The 19,929-nt window shown below is 34.2% G+C and overlaps 1 protein-coding gene across 1 annotated transcript in view; it reads right to left on the bottom strand.

Moving 5' to 3' along the window:
- The window catches only part of b4galnt3b (beta-1,4-N-acetyl-galactosaminyl transferase 3b), a 28,513-nt gene extending 9,176 nt beyond the window's left edge, over nt 1-19,337 (bottom strand). Inside the window, exons 1-12 of the mRNA XM_051135805.1 lie at nt 19,036-19,337; nt 10,362-10,417; nt 8,454-8,538; nt 6,403-6,498; nt 5,027-5,117; nt 4,844-4,944; nt 4,686-4,753; nt 2,526-2,604; nt 2,385-2,451; nt 1,336-1,479; nt 339-448; nt 111-211 (exon numbers count right to left, since the gene is read on the bottom strand). Of these exons, the coding sequence (XP_050991762.1) occupies nt 111-211; nt 339-448; nt 1,336-1,479; nt 2,385-2,451; nt 2,526-2,604; nt 4,686-4,753; nt 4,844-4,944; nt 5,027-5,117; nt 6,403-6,498; nt 8,454-8,501 (905 nt within the window). The 5' untranslated portion in view covers nt 8,502-8,538; nt 10,362-10,417; nt 19,036-19,337. The remainder of the gene's footprint in view (nt 1-110; nt 212-338; nt 449-1,335; nt 1,480-2,384; nt 2,452-2,525; nt 2,605-4,685; nt 4,754-4,843; nt 4,945-5,026; nt 5,118-6,402; nt 6,499-8,453; nt 8,539-10,361; nt 10,418-19,035) is intronic.
- Nucleotides 19,338-19,929: the final 592 nt, after the last annotated feature.

The raw sequence follows: 19,929 nt of genomic DNA, 5'->3' as shown, positions 1-19,929 counted from the left end.
GCTATTTTAATCAATACAATATTTCACTGTTTTACTGTATTTTTTAAATCAAATAAATCCAGCCTTGGTGAGCACAAGAGACGTTTTTCAAAAAGTATTTGTGCTTCTACCTGTCCAGGTAGTATGGATTCCCACGGTAGAAACATTTGTTATCGCTCTCCATGTGTGTGAGCCGTGTGTAGTCATTAGGATACACGTACGTCAGGTGCACCTGCATCAGATTAGATTAATCGAGATCATGCACGCATAGGCACAACAACATTCATTGCTTTATATAGGAATGCAATAAAACAATTACTCTTAGTTTTATAACCATGTATGTGTGTGTAAGCACTTACAAACTGCAAGCCCTGGTAGCGCATTAGAGGATATCCCTTTATGATGTAGCTGGGGTTATACATACAGTCTGGTAAAACTCCCTGCAAACGTACCCTGTCCAATAATGGAACTACATGTACAAATACACACAAATAAGAAAAACAATCATGTATTATTATTAACAATAATAATAACAACAACATGCACAGTTAAATATATTAATACTTAATTGTATTCATTCTATAAATTAATACATTTAAATTAATACATTATTATTTTAGTAAATCTAACTCCAAACCAAAATTAAAATTCTAAATATACATAAAATCAGTAAGTATTGAATAACATACAGTTCTTACAAAATGGATTGCATTTAATTTAATTTAATTAATTGTAACATTTCCAGTTTCGATTAATTAAAGGTAGTTTCAAAACAAGCAGCTTTGTCATAATTGCAGCAGAAATAACAAAAATATTCCCTCAAGTCAAAAAGATCCACTGTGCAAATGTCCCTTTTGCCACAAGGTGGCGCAGAATTCATGTTCTGTCTGCATATATTGCAATGTTTTTAGAAGTGTTCATACACATATGCATGCTACTTTAAGACCTGCTGTAGATTTTGTCTGAAAATCAGTACTTTACAAAACTAGAGAGGGAAACCAGTGAAATACTGCAAGTAAGTGATTTATTTATTATAACATAACTCTTATCATCTGCCAGGTCTGCTTAATTGAAAAATTCTACATTCAAACCTGTACACATAAATTCTGTGTACAGTTATATGTACACATTGTCAATTTTGGACCATTTTGACAGACATGGTCACCATGAACCATTAATATATAGAAAGTTATTTAAATATTCTTTCACTGAAAAATATTAGCATATGCGTTTGGAACGCCCTGAGGGTTAAGTGCAGTGTTTATTGGCTCAGCATGTCTGCATTGTTGGTATTTATGTTTATTTTGACTATGAAAGGGTGTTGAGTAAATATGCATTTGTGTCTGAATTTCTCACCCTGATGAAACGAGTCACGTGGGTCTGCTCTTAGCATGTCTGCTCCATGGGGTGGAGCCTGAGGCAACCTCTGGTGTGGAGTCACATGACTGGCAATGGTCTGAGGAATGTGACTGACATCTGGTGTCTTCAGAGAAGACTCATCTGCGTGCAAGCACACACACACACACACACACACACACACACAGAGATAATCAGGCCTTCTACAGCAGAACTGGTTTTACTGGGTAAACTGACATTAGGTCATCAGTTTAGAAAGCACACTAGCATACTAAATAGTATGTAGACTTTTTAAACTGCTAAAAGTTGCAAAAAAAAAAAAAAAAAAAAAGCAACATTTCTGATATGACTAAATATTTTTAAAAGTATGTAAAATGTTACATGTAAAATAAACTTTTCAAACAGAAGTATGCTACATTGTCACATGACATGAAATGTTACTAACTGTGGTACTACAGTTTGAAACAATACACACTGCATACTGTCAATATTTTTTAAATGTTTCTAAATATTTATTAATAGCTTTATTTTTTATATTTTCAGTTTTCATTTTAAATTTAGTTTTAGTTTAATTTAGTATTTGGATTTTATTATTTATATTGTTTCTAAAATATATATTCCCATTTAGCTTAAATTTATATTTATTTCAGTTTAAGTAATTTTAATACTTTAAAAAGCTTATTTTATTTCAGTTCACTACCAAGTCAAAATTTGTCATCTAATATTTGTTTCATTTCAGCTGTTTTTAAATTAACAAAAATTATTCTCAATTTTAGTTTTACATAACTAATGCAAACACATATCAACAAACACACAGTTTCTCACTAGAACTACATAAGCATATATTTACACAGAAATGAGTACAAAGGCCTGTATTGACAAACTTCAGCTAAAGCAGTAAGATGACAACACACATACTTTGTGCAGTGGCGACTACCCCATCATTAGCTCTATTTGAGGGCGTGTGTGTGGACAGGAGCAGCTATTCTGGGCATCCTAACACTACCCTGACATTTCTGCAACCACATCCCAAAATAACACACACTCACTGGTGTAGAGGGAGATGAACTTGGAATCGATGATTGAAAATCTGTTCCCGATCTGTTTCAGTTGCCACTGTAAGTAAAGAAAGACACTGTCATAACAGTGTACAACAACTGCACACAAACACCCTCAATAAACACACTCACCGCAACCTCCACGTGATCCGTTCCTTGGTCGTTTTGTTTGTGGATAAGCTCAAAGAAATATTTATTGCTCTTTTGCATACTGTAAAACACACACAACAGAAAAAATGAAATTTTACAAATTTTGCTTGAACACCATTAGATCTTTGAAACATTTATATAAAACTAATGCAAAGGTTTTACATGAAATTTACCATATTTACTTTACTAATAAATCAATTAAAACCTTTTTTGTTTATAGTGACTTCAAAAAATGCTCTCATTATGCTTTACCATAAAGACACAGCAAAATAATAAAAATAATACACTACTAGTCAAAAGATTTTGAACAGTAAGATTTATAATGTTTTTAGAGAAGTATCTTCTGCTCACCAAACCTGCATTTATTTGATCCAAAGTACAACAAAAACAGTAAAATTTTGAAATATGTTCACCATTTAGAATAACTGTTTTCTATTTGAATATATTTTAAAATGTAATTTATTCCTGTGACTTCAAAGCTGAATTTCATTACTCCAGCCACATGATCCTTCAGAAACATTTTAATATTCTGATTTGCTGCTCAAAAAAACGTTTATTATTATCATTATTATGTTAAATTAAATATTATGTTATGTTTCTTTGATGAATAGAAAGTTCAGAAGAACAGCATTTATCTAAAAGAGAAATTTCTTGTAACATTATAAATGTCTTTATCATCACTTTTGATCAAATTTTTGATGCAGAAAGCATCCTTGCTAGTTTCTTTTCCAATAAATAAATAAATAAATAAATACATATTTTATTTTATTTTTCTCAAATAAATGCTGATCTTTGGATCTTTCTATTCACCAAAGAAAGTACTTGACTGTTTTGAATATTGACAACAACAATAACAACAACAATAATAATAAATGTTTCCGCATATTGGAAATCAGCATAGTAGAATGTTTTATGAAGGATCATGTGCTGAAAATGTAGCTTTGATCACAGAAATACATTACATTTTAATGCATATTGAAATAGAAAGCAGGTATTTTAAATAGTAAAATTATTTCACAGTATTACTGCTTTTGTTCTATTTTGGGTCAAATAAATGCAGGCTTAGTAAGCGTTCCTTAAAAAGAATTATAAATCTTACTGTTCAAAAACTTTTGACTGGTAGTGTCATTTAAAATACAATTAGGAATAAGAAAGGAACTAAAAAACAAAATAGAAATACATAAACTATTCTATTTAAACAAAATATTTGTACATTATTTATTTTATACATTATATACTACATTACAAATAATTAATTTCATTCATTCATTAAATAATTAAATACATGTTGTCATGTCATTTTTCTCCACGTAAAGATGAAGAATTTTAAAGAATTTGTGTAACAAAACATTTGTCGGCAGCCATTGACTTCCATAGTATTTTTTTTTCCATACTATGGAAGTCAATGGCTACCGTCAACCGTTACACAAATTCTTCAAAATATCTTATTTTGTGATCAACAGAAGAAAGAAACTAATAATAATAATGTTTGGAACAACATGGTGTTTTTTTAAGTAATAAAAAAGACAAACACACATAACTATTACTAAAACTTATATACATATATGCAACCATTATAAAAAAAAATCCCAGTATATGATGATATACTTTAATGATATATTATACTACTATCATATTTTAATAATGTTAACACATATTATTTTAATAAAAATATTTAAAAAGATTCAGAGATTCAGCATTTCCGATCAAGTGTTTTTGTAACTTTCTCAGATTTAACGTGTTAGCCAATCAAATCTTGTTGGATTTGATCCATACTGCCTACAACAATATTTCTGATACTGAAACCACAATTTAAAATCACATGTTTGTTTACTGTTGAACATTCAGACACACATAGCTGGATCAGTCTTGTGTTGTGTGTTTGATTTGAAGTGTACGTTACTGAAATGTAATCTTGACCAACAGTTAGAGACACACACGACATACTATAACAGACAAACACATCTAATGACTTCCCACTGTGTGCCATGACCAAAACCAGGACACAAGCAGCAGCTTATGAATCTACACATGCTAAATGTAAAAATAGATATTCATCATTGCGGTATGTTGTCATAACATGGAGAGATGTGTGAGCACTTCCCTGAAGCATTATGAAACACAAACACAGCATTCACTTACGGAATGAGATCTGATATCTGACTGGCGTATTTCCCATATTCCCCTGGGGCAGTCCATTCTCTGCCTGTCTAAAAATGGAGGAACCACGCAAAATGAAGTGCATGCATTTCACGTATCTACGTAAAAGAAACTGTACAGTTGCCACTGGTCGCACAAACCTTTCCAACATAAGCGCGGAGCTTCAAATTGGCGGGATTGTCATCATCACTGAGCCAGAACTCACTGTTATCATCAGATGCCACTGCAAACAGAAAGTCACCTGCCAACAAAGGGGAGGATTAACAGCAGGGCAGTGGCAAACAATCAGAATGTGTGTGTTTGTGTAAGAAAGACCGACAGACCATCAGTATAAGGATGTATGTATCCAAATATCCTGAGTCCATAATTGGTCCAGGTGGGTGACACAGCAAGTTTCTTCACAGTTGTACGAGTCTACAGAGATAAAAACATATCAAATACAATTCAAACACAATGGCTACTTTAAACTCGCTAAATTACAGCCTCAGCCCAATCAGAAGTACCAGTACTTACATAGAAACCTATACAAAGTAGCCAGAAAGACATTTATAATTTTAAAGAAATACGTCAGATGGATTTAGAGGCTTTTGCATCTGAACTCTTTATATACATATAGTTGAGGTCAGAAGTTTACATACCCTTGCAGAATCTACAAAACATTAATTATTTTACCAAAATAAGAGGGATCATACAATATGCATGTTATTTTTTATTTAATACTGACCTGAATAAGAGATTTCACATAAAAGATATTTACATATAGTCCACAAGAGAAAATAACAGTAGAATTTATAAAAATGACCTCGTTCAAAAGCTTACATACACTTGATTCTTAATGCTGTGTTGTTACTTAAATTATCCACAGCTGTTTTTTTGTTTAGTGATAGTTGTTCATGAGTCCCTTATTCGTCCTGAATTTGTCCTATTGTTAACTGTCCGCTGTTCTTCAGAAAAATCCTTCAGGTCCCATATATTCTTATATATAGCAATTTTGTGTATTTGAACCCTTTCCAACAATGACTGTATGATTTTGAGATCCATCTTTTCACACTAAGGACAACTGAGGGACTCGTATGCAACTATTACAGAAGGTTCAAATGTTCACTGAGGCTTCCGAAGGAAAATCAATACAAAAAACAAAAAAAACAAAACACACAATGTTTTCAGCTGGGGGTGAAAACTTTTGAACAGAATGAAGATGTGTACATTTTTTTTTTTTTTTTTTCCTAAATTACTACTAAATTCATTACTACTTTTTTTTTTATATACAACTTATACAACCTAGGCCTTTTCTAGCAGTATTTAGTTCAGTTTATCTGTTCAAATTTATTAAAATCCCCCCAAAAGCAAGAAATGTGTATATGTGCTTATTTTGTCAAGTTTTAGAAGAAATGTCATCAAATCTAACAGATATGGACTAAAAGCCATTAAACCCCTTTCATTTTTTTTTAAATGTCCCAGAAGCAAAAATACAGTAAAAACATTAATATTGCGAACTATTATTACAATTTAAAATAACAGCTTTCTATTTGAATATATTTTAAAATGTAATTTATTCCTGTGATGCAAAGCTGAAGTTTTAGCATCATTACTCCAGTCTTCAGTGTCACATGAATTCAGAAATCATTTTAATATGCTGATTTACTGCTCGAGAAATATTTACCAAATGATATGTCATCTATACAGATGTAACACCTACGTGAGGATACAGTGGATAATGTATATTCTTCCGTAGTTGAGCTGTAGATGAGCCACACCAGTCCTCAAAGACGTGAAGATTCGCCAGTCCTTTATACTGTGGCAAACATACAACACACATTTATATATACATTTCTTTTTAACTTTAGAATAATCCATATCATTCAAAGATATTTCACCCATCATACTTACAGTGGAAGTCTATGGGGGAAAGCAACGGCTCTAGAACATTAAAATACTATTTCAAAAGTGTGATAAAATCACCAACTGTTTATGCAAAATAAAATCCAATATCTGAACTCCTATCATGATTGTGTAAAGCAGGTAATAGATAGTGTAAAGAGATGCGATTGTCTGTATGTACTAGTTACAATCATTCGCATATAACTGTAGTTTTATCTCCAAAAGGGTGATTCAGAAAACTTTATTTTTGTACGTAAGAGTTAATATAAGCACTTTAATAAAAATACAAGTTCATGTGGAGTATCTTTCCCCATAGACTTCCATTGTAAGTGCATTACTGTTGGCTTGTAATAAGTCAGTAAGTGCCACAAATATTCTTTTAATCACCTACAAACATATAAAATGAGCAAAAATGTACAGCTCATGTGTCGTGTTTAAAATAGTACAGTGACACCAGAGACAGAGTCTTGCTAAATTTAACAAGACGGCAAAACTCTTGCTGAAGATACACAGAAAGAGCCGTGGGTGACATAGTCATGTGGCTTAATACCACTTTCAGTGATACTTACAGCATATGCACATTGACAAATCATGCATACAGAGCTCTGAGTGACAGAAATATTACAAACTGTTACACTAACAAAAAAAAAAAAAAAAAAAAAAAACACCATGGTGCTGGTTTCTTAGGTATATACCATAGAAATACCATGTTTTTGGGTATGCATCAGTGTTTCCCCTACCATTATATTAGGGGGGCGCCCCGCCCCCCAACGGCACCCCCCGCCCCCCTTGAAGGTCAAGTTAATTTTATTTTATTTTCGTCGAATAACGACAGAAGTAATTTATATATAACAGGTCTGTGCTTTTTTCTTTTATTAAACTAAATAGCATTATGTTATTTATACGATGGCATGTAATTTCTGTCTCAACGTTTGCGCGTTTACAATTGTCCTCCGTATCGCGCACGGCGGAGTTCCGCCCCGATGCGCGCGCACACACACACCCACCAGCGGACAGAGACCGCGCGTCGGAGAGTATGTCGCAGCAGGCAAAAATATCCGCGTTTTTTTAAACGCTCCCAAGGTGGTGACGATGACAGCACGTGTTCTGCTGCGAGCAGCAGCCGGTGTAGCTTTCCTACTCCGAATCAAAGTACAGAAAAGAGCCCAAGTGCTGCATGTCCTGCCCCTGACAAGCAGCAAAAGTCTAGCCACCACAGAACGACAGGTTTTGACCCAGCTTGGCTGTCAGAGGGGAAATACTCCCCCTGGCTGTACAAGACTGATCTTGGTAAGTAAGTAAATACACACATGCATGAATGAACGAATTGATAAATAAATTGCTTAATTAATAGCTAGCTAGTTAGTTATATAGACAGACAGACAGACAGATAGATAGATGTCAAAACAGACATTCGCAATAGGCTGCAAGGGGACCATCTTGCAGCCTGCATGCGGATCTCAATAAATGGGCCAGAAGTTTCAGACTATCCATACCAAGATGCTCTGGAAATGTTCTTTCAGAAGCCCAGAAAGATACACTGCAGTGACAAAAGCTGCACACTTTGTGGATAATTAACATATTAAAATAAATCTGATGTTTAGTGTTTAGTTCAGTGTACAGTTGTTTAGTTATTGTACAGTAATTGTTCAGACATTATAATATATTGGTATACTGCAATTAAAAGAAACATATAAACACTATGAAGTGTTTGTGTGAGTGTTTTGCCGCACCACCCATAACACCACAACCCCACCCCCCCCACCCCCCCTCCCAAGGCCATGATCCTAGGGGAAACACTGTGCATTATATTAAAAGTGTATTTTTGGACACTATGATAATACCATCCATGTGTGTTTCTGTCATTACCTCCACCCTCCAGGTCTGTTGAGTGTTTTTTTGGTGTCCAGATGTCATGTTTATTATCAGAGATGTTATCTTCAGAGATGTGAGCCTACACACATAAAACACACAGAATTTGTTTTCATGCATCTGCATTCCAGCAGCATTTTGGATTTCATTCATGTTTCAAAATCTACTCAGCAATTATCTAGACAACATTTCTGAACATCATAGATCATGCTGACATTTTTATTTCCGCAGTATGTATGTGTTCTCCATGCATGGAATACCGAAATGACCTACTACATTTGCCAAAATTTACAGCATACAATCAGAGGATATTGCACGGAACACTGTATCCCACAATGCAGTGTACTTAAAGAAACAGTTCGCTCAAAAATGAAAATATCAGGAATTTAGTTAACTTCAGATTGTTCAAGGTGTAGATGAGTTTGTTTCTTCATCAGGACAGATTTTAGAATTTCATCACATACTCACCAATGGATTCTTTGCAGTGAATGGGTGCCGTCAGAGTCCATCAGCTAATGTCTTATAATGTGCAAAGCTGTCTTCTCATTTTAATTGATGGACTGTAGTGGTGTGGAGTGAGCTGTTTGGACTCTCATTCTGACGGGACCCATTTACTGCAGAGCATCCATTTGTGAGCATTCTAACCTGTTTAAAGGAGAAGTTCACCTCCAAAACAAAGATTCACATATAATGTTCTCACCCGCTTGTCATTCAAGATGTTCGTGTCTCTCTTTCTTCAGTCGTAAAGAAATTATGTTTTTTGAGGAAAACATTTCAGCATTTTTCTTCATATAATGGACTGATATGGTGCCCAGATTTTGAACTTCCAAAATGCACTTTAAATGTGGCTTCAAACGATCCCAAATGTGGTTGTAAACGATCCCAGCTGAGAAAGAAGGGTTTTATCTTGCGTAACAATCAGTTATTTTAATAACAATAATACAATTTATATATTTTTTAAATGCCAAACGCTCATCTCGTCTTACTCTGCCTGCACTGTTTTTGTTCCGGTTCATGACAGTTAGGGTATGTTCTCCCTCAACTTCAAAATCGTCCTATATCGCTGTTTTACCTTTGTTGTTGAGGGTGTTTGATCTCCTTCGCATGTTCACTTTGCAAAGACTGGGTCGGATGATTTTGAAATGATTTGATGGAGAAAATACAATTGTTTTTCGACATACCCTAACTGTCTTGAGTCAGAATACACAGAGTTCAGGGAGATAAAGGCAAGACGAGCATTTGAGATTAAAAAGTATTTAAACCGTATTTTTTTAAAAATTAAAATAACCAATCGTTTTGCTAGATAAGACCCTTCTTCCTCGGCTGGGATCATTTACAACGGCATCTGGGATCGTTTGAAACTGCATTTAAACTGCATTTTGGAAGTTCAAAATCAGGGCACCATATCAGTCCATTATATGGAGAAAAATGTACAAATGTTTTCCTCAAAAAACACAATATCTTTACAAATGAAGAAAGAAAGACATGAACATCTTGGATGACAAGGGGGTGAGTACATTATATGTGAATCTTTGTTTTGGACTTCTTTAATACAGATAATGCTGAGTCATCAATAAATTAGTCATGACAAAAAAAGATGATAACCCATGTATTTTTCCATGAATCTGCTATGTTAGCGATTAGAATGTTACCTAGTGTGATTGGTAGCTTGACTTATACCATAGCTTGTTACCCATTACAGCTAACATGAGGATAAGCCTATGTTTGAAATGATATTAGGCTAATTTTGACATCGCCATGCTACACTAATAATAGTAGCAATAGTACACACATCCTTACAAGTACAATTTTGGCTGTATTATTTGTTCCAAGGAAGAAACAAAGTCATCTACATCTTGGAGAGCCTGGGGGTGAGTAAAGTTTCAGGAGATTATGAGTTTTTACCGCACGTCGAGCAGCAGCTTTTGCCCAGGCGATGCTTTCACTGTGGAAGGTTACACCTGAAAGAGTAAGAGAGTAAATATTTAGTCAAGTAGCCAATTAATTAATTACACCTGACCAAGATCCAGGACAGTGCCATTAGATTGCCATTGACGGTTTAGGATTTCTCCAGAAACAATGAAACTGATTCCATGTTCACATTAATCTTTAACAGGATGGAAAACAATTACCTTAAACACTGTCAATCACACCAAACACACTTTCAATGTCTTCCCTAATTAGATTAATTCAAAAATATGATTTACACATTATAGGCAATTGATTTTAAACCAGGTGTCCAGCGTCCGTGTTGATCCATTTATAAAATGCAATACCACTTATGGAATTCCCCGAAATACAAAACAGGTTCATTATTATTTAGTTTGTTTTTTTTTTTTTTTTTTTTTTTGTCACAAACATGCTTCCTTGATCATTATATAACTCTATATAAAACAGAAGATCATTTCCTGATGTTGATTTACATGCCAGCAAGGCTTAGGACATAGAACTCACTTACGTTGTTTAAGTCAATTAAGTCAATTGTGATCCTGGACCACAAAATCAGTCTTAAGTAGCATGGGTATATCCGTAGCAATTGCCAAAAAAAAAAAAAAATTTGGGTCAAAAATATTGATTTTTCTTTTATGCCAAAAATCATTAGGATATTAAGTAAAGATCATGTTTGTTCATTTCCTACTGTAAATATATCAAAATTTAAATGTTAATTAGTGATATGCTTTGCTAACAACTTCATTTGGACAACTTTAAAGGCGATTTTTTTGCACCCTCAGATTCTATATATTCAAACAGTTGTGTCTTGACCAAATATTGTCCTATCCTAACAAACCATACATCAATGGAAAGCATATTAAATTAACCTTTATGACTGGTTTTGTGGTCCAAGGTCAGAACTATGATTACTCTAACTAATCCTAATCCCAGTTCTAAAAGGAATTTTGTGCATTTTAAAAAAATATAAACGCATTCTTTAATGCAACCAAAATACAAGCAACCAAAAATTCAAATAGTTTTGGAAAAATGTGGTTTGGTCTATAATGTGGCGTGACAGATCGCTGTAGCCGTCTCAGATCAAAAGGCGTGTGAACTGAACATATCTTCATTTTTAGCACCAGTTAAAGCGTGAAACAAACATGAATGAACATAAGAAAGTGCATTACAAAAGCACAACTAACAGTTTTAAGAATAAAAACATTATACCTTGAGGACATCCCAAGAGGACGTTTTATAAAAACACACACAACACATTGCTAATATAATAATAACAGACTCACATTTCATCATTTATACACCCATGAATGTGTCTTGTATACACGTTTTCCCTTTAGTCAAAAGAGGAAAACCAGTTATTCAAGTTTCTTTCAAGTATCCAGTTACGAAAAATTAGAATTTTGACGTGTCATTCATCAATTGTCTTTTGACAAACATCCTGCTCAACAGGGGCAAAGAGTATGTTGTAAGTTTGTCAAACAGATGATGCACACACACAATACGTACATTAAAAACGTTAGATCTCTGCAAACATTTACAGCAAATTTCTACATGTTGAAGAATACACATACACTCCCTGCAAAAGACTGTGTGTGTGTGTGTGTGTGTGTGTACAGAGTTGTGCAAGTGTGCTTAACCTTGCACATCGGTGCCATAGCAACAAGGAGTACAGGAAATGACACCGCTCCTTACAGAAGAAAGGGTCATCTGACCCCCAGTGCCACTAAACACACACTGCGGGGAGGGCCAGCGTGGGCAAACTATTATGCTCCGTGTCCTCAGGTGTATTTGCACACTGTGCTGTGTTTGAACTTTTCTTAGTGTGTACGTGAGAACAAATGAGACCCTCAGGATTTCTGCATGTCATGTGCATGTTCAAAGTCTGTTTTTAGCAAGCAACCAAAATTTCCTTCTTTGCCTTCTCCATTTTCTAAATCCTTTCTTTAAATGTCCTCCCTAGAGGTCACTGGTAGCCTCTGGAGGAATGTCAAGTTTGTTTAAAAGAAAATAAAAGCCTTTGTGTCCAGTGCAGCATGGGAGAGAGAGTGAGACATGCATTACTGTAGTCTCAATCCATTTCTGCGTCATGCACCTGCTCTTTGATGATCCTCTACAGAAGGAAACTACAAGGAAATTTTAGCATAATCTAAAAATCCAGAGCTTGTGCCAAAAAGGGTCAAGGGTCAGTCACAAGGGTCTGTCACTTCACACTGACACCCCAGTGGGATTAAACTAACACACACACACAAAATTTAGACTAGGCCACATGGATGAGCAACAACAGCTCTTGAAAACGAAAGCTGAAAGCAGTAGCTGGCTGTCAACACTCAAAACGACAGAATTTGCAAGAGCTTTTGACGGTGCATCTTCTCCCGAAGACATTGTACTAAGACATAAAACTCATTTTAAAAAAGAGAGAACGGCACGACTCGCCCATTCATTAGAGCTTGCACAGAAATTAAAGGAGAAGTTCACTTCCAGAACAAAAACGTACAGATAATTTACTCAACCCCTTGTCATCTAAGATGTTCATGTCTTTCTTTCTTCCGTTGATAAGAAAGTATGTTTCTTGAGAAAAACATTTCAGAATTTTTCTCCATATAGTGGAATTCAACTCTAAACAATCCCAGCCGAGAAAGAAGGGTCTTATCTAGCGAAACAATCGACAAATTGACAATTTATATACTTTTTAACCTTAAATGCTCTTCTTGTCTCGTCTCTGCAATGCGCATGCATAGTCTGTGTAATCTGGGTCTATACAGCTGGAATAGGTCGAAAAACTCTTCCTACATTGCTGTTTTACCTTTTTTTTGTATAGCGTATTTGATGTTCTTTGTATGTTCACTAGGTCGGCACTTTTGCAGCGATGTAGGATGATTTTAAAGTTGGAGAAGAAAACGAGATGGGTGTTTTTCGAGATACCCTAACTGTATTGACTGTACTGACCCGGAAAAAAAAACACGCAGACCCAGACAAGACGAGCATTTGAGGTTAAAATATATATAGAAATTGTCAATTTGTTTTGAAAATGACATTTTGCTAGCTAAGACCCTTCTTCTTAGACTGGGATCGTTTAGAGCAATTTGAAGCTGCATTTAAACTGCATTTTGGAAGTTCAAACTTGGGGGCACCATTGAAGACCACACTATGGAAATAATTCCTAAAATTATTTCCTCAAGAAACATAATTTCTAATCGCCTGAAGAAAGAAAGACATGAGCATCTTGGATAACAAGGGGTGAGTAAATTATCAGTACATTTTTGTTCTAGAAGTGAACTTCTTTAAAATGACATTCTATTGCATTCCATTAAGTCATTAAGCAGATGCTTTTATCCAAAGCGACTTACAAATGAGGCCATTAGAAGTAATCAAACATAAGAGCAATAATATGTAAGTGGTCTGACAAGTCTCAAATAGCCTAATGTAGTATGCAAGTTTTATTTATATTAAAAAGAAAACAAGTAGATAATATTGAAAAAGAATACAGAAAGCTTTTTATCCTGTATTTACTCACCATCATGTTGTTCTAAACTTGTATGCATTTTGTTCTTCTGTATTTACAAAAAAATACAATGCAAGTTGATGGGACCTAAATCCACTTGGTTACCAACATTCTTCACAATATCTTTGTGAAAAACGAAATACATACAAGTTTGGAGCAACATGATGGTAAATGATCGAATTTTCTTTTTAGATTAATATTTGGCTACCAGTGTTGATGAAAGTTACTTTTAAAGTAATACATTACAATATTGCATTACTCCATAAAACAGTAACTAATTGCATTACTTACGTTTTATGGAAAGTAATGCATTACATTACTTTTGTGCTACTTTTTGTCGCCTGAGCTGGGCTTGCTTATTTATTTTTAATAACAAAAAAAAATGAATTTTATATTTTTGGCAACTGTTAGGGCCCTTTCACACCAAAGTGAAAGGAATAAGCCTCAGGCTGAAGGAAATGCCTCTGCCTCTGCAATTACTCTCGATTTCTCTCAACATGGGGACAGGAGAGGCGTCAGCGAATAAATGAGAAAAAGTTACTGGCGTTACTTATTTGGAAAGCAATTTAGATTTTTATTCAAAAGTAATGTGCTGTTACTAGTTACTTAAAAAAGTAATCTGATTATATAATTCGTAGGGATGTAACGATATTATCAATATCAAGGTATTGTGATAGCAAAACTCCCTTGATATTATCGTGGTCACATGACCATATGAAACAATATAGGTCTTCCAGGTAAAAAGTGTAGATTTTTAAAATATTCTAACCTTCTAACATAAAAGTTGTGTTTTTGGCCGTTATGCTTTGGCACAGTATCTGTCAAACGACCTTAAACCAAAAGCACAATATGGTTCAATCCCTTCATCAAGTCTGGTTCGCTGCATGTTTCAAAGTGAAGCACGCACGTCGTTCACACGATCAGCTTGTGATTCTGTGTTTTCCGCGCCTCAGTGAATGTAGTAAACTCATTTATTGCATGTGCTGAGTTCAGCGCACGTTTGAAAACGCAACGGCCACCAGTTGTGCTTTATTTTCACGGCAGATGATTACAGTAGTCAACATTTGAAGTGGATCAAAAAAAGTTCATCAAAGTTGTCCTAAGACAAGAACGGGTATTCTTTTTGGTTTTAGGACAAATTTAATGAAAGGTTTTGATCCACTTCAAATGTTGACTACTGTATAGCATTTCACTAGATTTGCAGGGAGACATGTTTTTGTAAAATAAAAGCTATACTACAGTGATAGTTGAATTTAGAAAATGAATCTGAAAATATACAAACACGTGCAGCACAGGCAAGTGTAGTGACCTAATTGTGGCTATATAATACAGTGAGGTATAAAAACAATGTCACTATGACTAACTGGTGGAAAATCTGGCCTTGCTAATCAGGTGTGGTATAATAGAAAAAAATAAGAAAATATTAAAAACAATTCTGGCTAAAAAACTAAGTATTTTATCCATCACAGGCTGATAAATTTGCATTAAATATAATTTCAAAAAGGCCTATCTGAACAATATCAAAAGTAACAATAGGCTTTTTTTCCAAGTCTTCCATTTGTCTTTTTTTTTTTTTAATATCGCAATAAATATTACATTGTGGACTTCATATCGCAATACTATAAAATTGTAAAATTTTGATATTGTTACATCCCTAATAACTCGGGTCACTTGTAATGTGTTATACCCAACACTGCTGGCTACTACAAATTTTTAAAACTGAGAACCTACCAACAGCTTTGACATAATAAACAAACTCATAATTGCTCATAATTGCATTGTACAAAAGCCTATTTCCACCATGGAATAAAAGAAATCTCACTATTAGTCTTTTTTTCACAAATCTGACATTATGTCACAAATCAGACTTTTCTTCTGACAATTTTGTGGTGGAGACAAAAAAGACAGAATGATGGGATTTTATTTTTCTCTCACAATTCTGACTTTTTTTCTTACAATTCTTAGAAAAAGACTCAGAATTAAGAGATATAAGTAACTTCTGATTTGCAAGTTAAAAAAGTCAGAATTGTGAGTTTAAAAGTCACTCTTTTCACAACTTTTTCTTTCTTTTTTTTTTTTTCATAGTTGGGAGAAAAACTCTTTCCCCCCACCCCCCTCCCCTTTCACAGACAAGGCTAGTTCCCGACTAAAATGCATGTCTGAGCTGTCTCAGATGAAAATATCTTGCTTTTACATCATAAAATCATCAGTGTCAGTGTGAGTGGCATTCTTTTCTCTCTAGTTAAATTGTTAATGTAACTAAAACCTAGTCCTGGCTTAAGCTAAGCACGTCTTTGAAACCAGGCCTTAATGTGTTAAGTTGAACAATATATTTACATGATGACATTTAATAGAAGAAAAGGTTTGTGTGCTGTGCATGTCCAATTAATGTTATTAACAACAATATGCAAATAACATTAACCCAGGATAAAAAATAAAAAAAGTAAAGTGTAATGTCAGCATGCAAAATATATGCAGGTTCACAGAGGAATGGCATGCATCTGAATTCATGGCCAACGGACTCACAAGAGCGTGTCAATGCCATGTGCAGGTCACACATTCACCCCTGGACTGCTCTAAAAAATACAGGAGGAACTTCATTACATTTAAGCTTCCTCCTCAAAGCTCAACTGGGCAGCTGTTGTTTTTAATCTGATTTCGCTTACAGGGCAGTGAGAGTTTATTACTCAAATGTAATCTTAGCAGGCTGTTGTCCAGGTGGTGTGACATTGGTGCTGTTCCTCTGACCTGATACTGACTGCGGACAAGATGACAAACCCCTTCTGCAGGTCAGAGCTCACCTGACGTCTCTCAGGTTTCCCCTAAGATGTCAGCATAAGCTTCTCTTTGTGCAACCTTTGTAATTCGGGACCAATGAGAAAACTTTAAAAAATGTTATTTCAAGGTCTCTGAGTCAGCAGATAAAAGAAAAGAAGAGGAGACATTGTGAGTCACTATGGGAATGAGAAGGAAACACCCTGATTTTGAACTGGTGTAAAGAAACTAACTAGACCGGCAGGACAGAAACACCCAGCCTGACGTTTGCATGCACACAATGCATTCTGTCATTGCATAAAATTAATTGTGCTGTACTGTTTGCATAATGTATTGTATATCGTATTGCATTGTGCGTAATAATAATAGAAGCAATTCACAAAGACAAACTTTTCTTAAAGGAATAGTTTCATCCAAATTATTACAAACATGCAGCTTTTGACTTGATAAGACGTTCATTGATGAACTGGAGTGGTGTGGATTACTTCTGGATTATTGTGATGTTTTTATCAGATGTTTGGACTCTCATTCTGACGGCACCCATTCACTTGAGGATTAATTGGTGAGCAAGGGATCCAATGCTAAATTTCTCCAAATCTGTTCTGATGAAGAAACAAACTCATCTACATCTGGGATAGCCTAAGGGTGATTTTCATCCTTTTTTTTATTTATTTTTGGGTAAACTATTCCTTTAAGAGCAAACTTACTAAGCCAATAAATGGCAAATTTCAAATCTAGCTTGTCCCTCCCTGCCTTACATAAAATTAGTGACTATTTAAAGACTCACGCAATCAAACTCCTGATTCAACAGAAAAGAAAATTATGTAATTAGTAGAACAGACTTCCAAGTAAACAGAATGCAATTACAAGTTGGTCAAACTAAAAATAGAATTACAAAACGGAATGGATGGATCTAGAAAATATTTGGTAGTAGAATGTAATATTATAGGAAATAGGTAGAGTGGAATGTAATTAGCTGATTTAATTGACTGTAAATAGAATCACTAGTTTAAAAAGAGAACGGAATGTAGAAGTGTTTGAAATAAACAGAATTAGAGAATGGAATGGAATTAATAATCTAATGGATAATATTCAATAAAGGCAAAAATCACGGACTACAAATGAACAATACTTTTACAGCATTTAATATCCAAGTTAATGTTATTTCCACAAATGTTAATACACTGTTCAAATTGTATAAATAATTTATTATAAACACACATGAATTAACAGTGTACACTACCAGTCAAAAGTTTTTAAAAAGTATGATTTTTAATGTTTTTTAAAGTCTGCTCACCGAGTACATCAAAAACAAAATTTTGAAATATTTTTACTATTAAAATAACTGTTTTCTATTTGAAAATATTTTAAAATGTAATTTATTCCTGTAACCAAAGCTGAATTTTTAGCATAATTACTCCAGTCACATGATCCTTCAGAAATCGTTCTAATATTCTGAATTGCTGCTCAAAAAACATTTATTATTAGTAGAATTTTTTCAGGTTTCTTTGATGAATCTAAAGTCCAGAGGAACAGCATTTATCTGAAATACAAATCTTCCATAACATGTATAAATGTCTTTAACAACACTTTCAATCAATTTAAGCAATCCTTGCTAAATTAAAGTACTAATTTCTATAATTTCTGATAATGATAATGATAATAAAAAAATGTTTCTGGAAGAGCAAATCAGCATATTAGACTGATTTCTGAAGGATCGTGTGACACTGAAGACTGGAGTAATGATGCCGATAATTTAGCTTTGATCACAGGAATAAAAACGTATTCAAATAGAAAGCAGTTATTATAAATAGTAAAAATATTTCAAAATTGTACTGTTGTATATTGGATCAAACAAATGCAGGCTTGGTGAACAGAAAAGACTTACTGTTCAAAAACATTTGACTGGTATTAACTTTTACAACCTAGTTTAAGTTTTCCAGTATTTGTGTTGTGCTGATGAAAATCTAATAATTAAGTCATGAAAATAGTACAAAATACAAATAGAATAAAACAAAAAATAACAGTTAGCAATAAAAATATTAAATATTATATCTGTTTACCTGCATGTCATGTGACCACTGACAGAAAACTGTATAACTTACAAGATTTTAACTCAAACTTTCCTGAGGTAAATTTGGGGTCAAATAGTTTCGGCTGACAACAAAAGTTTTGAAATCCCTGACCTACTTCGATAAATGCTATAAAAATGTTGTTGACCGTTTATGACAGACAACTTAATCTGTTAACTATTATTGTAAAGCATCACCATGACTTTATTATGCTAGCATTAGCATAACGAATGCATAAAATCACCAGTAATTAGTGGACAGGGCATCGGATGTCACTCACCAGTGCTGCTCCATTCGGTCGTGGCCATGAACTCCAGATAAGCCGCCAGTAACACGACCATCAGCACCGCCCCGACCACGATATATCTGCCGTTGCGCTTGAATTTCCGCACCGGGAAAAAGTTGAGCATCATCTTCAAGTGCTTCAGGCTCCGTATGGATCACAGAAGTTGAAAACCGCTGTAAAAATCATAGACGCGCGCTTTCCTGGTTTCAAACCCAGTGGAAAAACTCGGTCTTTCGTCACACCGGTTCACATTTCCTTCACTCTGATTCAGCGTCTGTAAGCGTCCCTCAGACATCAGTGCGCGCACAGGTTGACTAAGCCACGCCCTCCGCGTGACGTCACTGCTCCTGAACAGGTACAACAGATGTAAATACTAGAGAAACAGAAAAGCTAAAAAGACTTACGAAGCACTGTGTCAATTTAATTTGGTTAATTAAATGTTTTAATTTTAATTTTTCTTTTATCCCTGGCATAGATCCTTTTTACTCTTGTACATGCACTTGTTCTTTTGTGTTTTTTTTTTTATTATTATTCTCTCTGTATACCCTTTTTCTACTTCTCTTGTGAGATGTATATATTTGTATTAATATGTACATAATTGCAAAATAAAAAAGTAAATACTAGACTACAAGATATCCGAGCTTCTTTTTTTTAGTCTTCGGTCAACTCCAAATTACTTAAACGTAAACCTGTGTCTTTTTCATTAGTTTAGTTAAAAAATGTCCTATATTTTGTCGAGATTTTATATTTTTTTATTTTGTGTCATTTATTTATAATAGTTGGTATTTTTATTTCTTTTTATGTGTACTATATTAAGTCTATACATTAACATTTGTTCTTTATGTACTTTTTTTATATGTATTATGTATATAAATATATATATATATA

Source organism: Labeo rohita, chromosome 18, assembly GCF_022985175.1.
Source record: "Labeo rohita strain BAU-BD-2019 chromosome 18, IGBB_LRoh.1.0, whole genome shotgun sequence".
Lineage (NCBI taxonomy): Eukaryota > Metazoa > Chordata > Actinopteri > Cypriniformes > Cyprinidae > Labeo > Labeo rohita.
The sequence above is the reverse complement of the archived record's forward strand: the minus strand, read 5'-3'. Positions and strand labels throughout refer to the sequence as shown.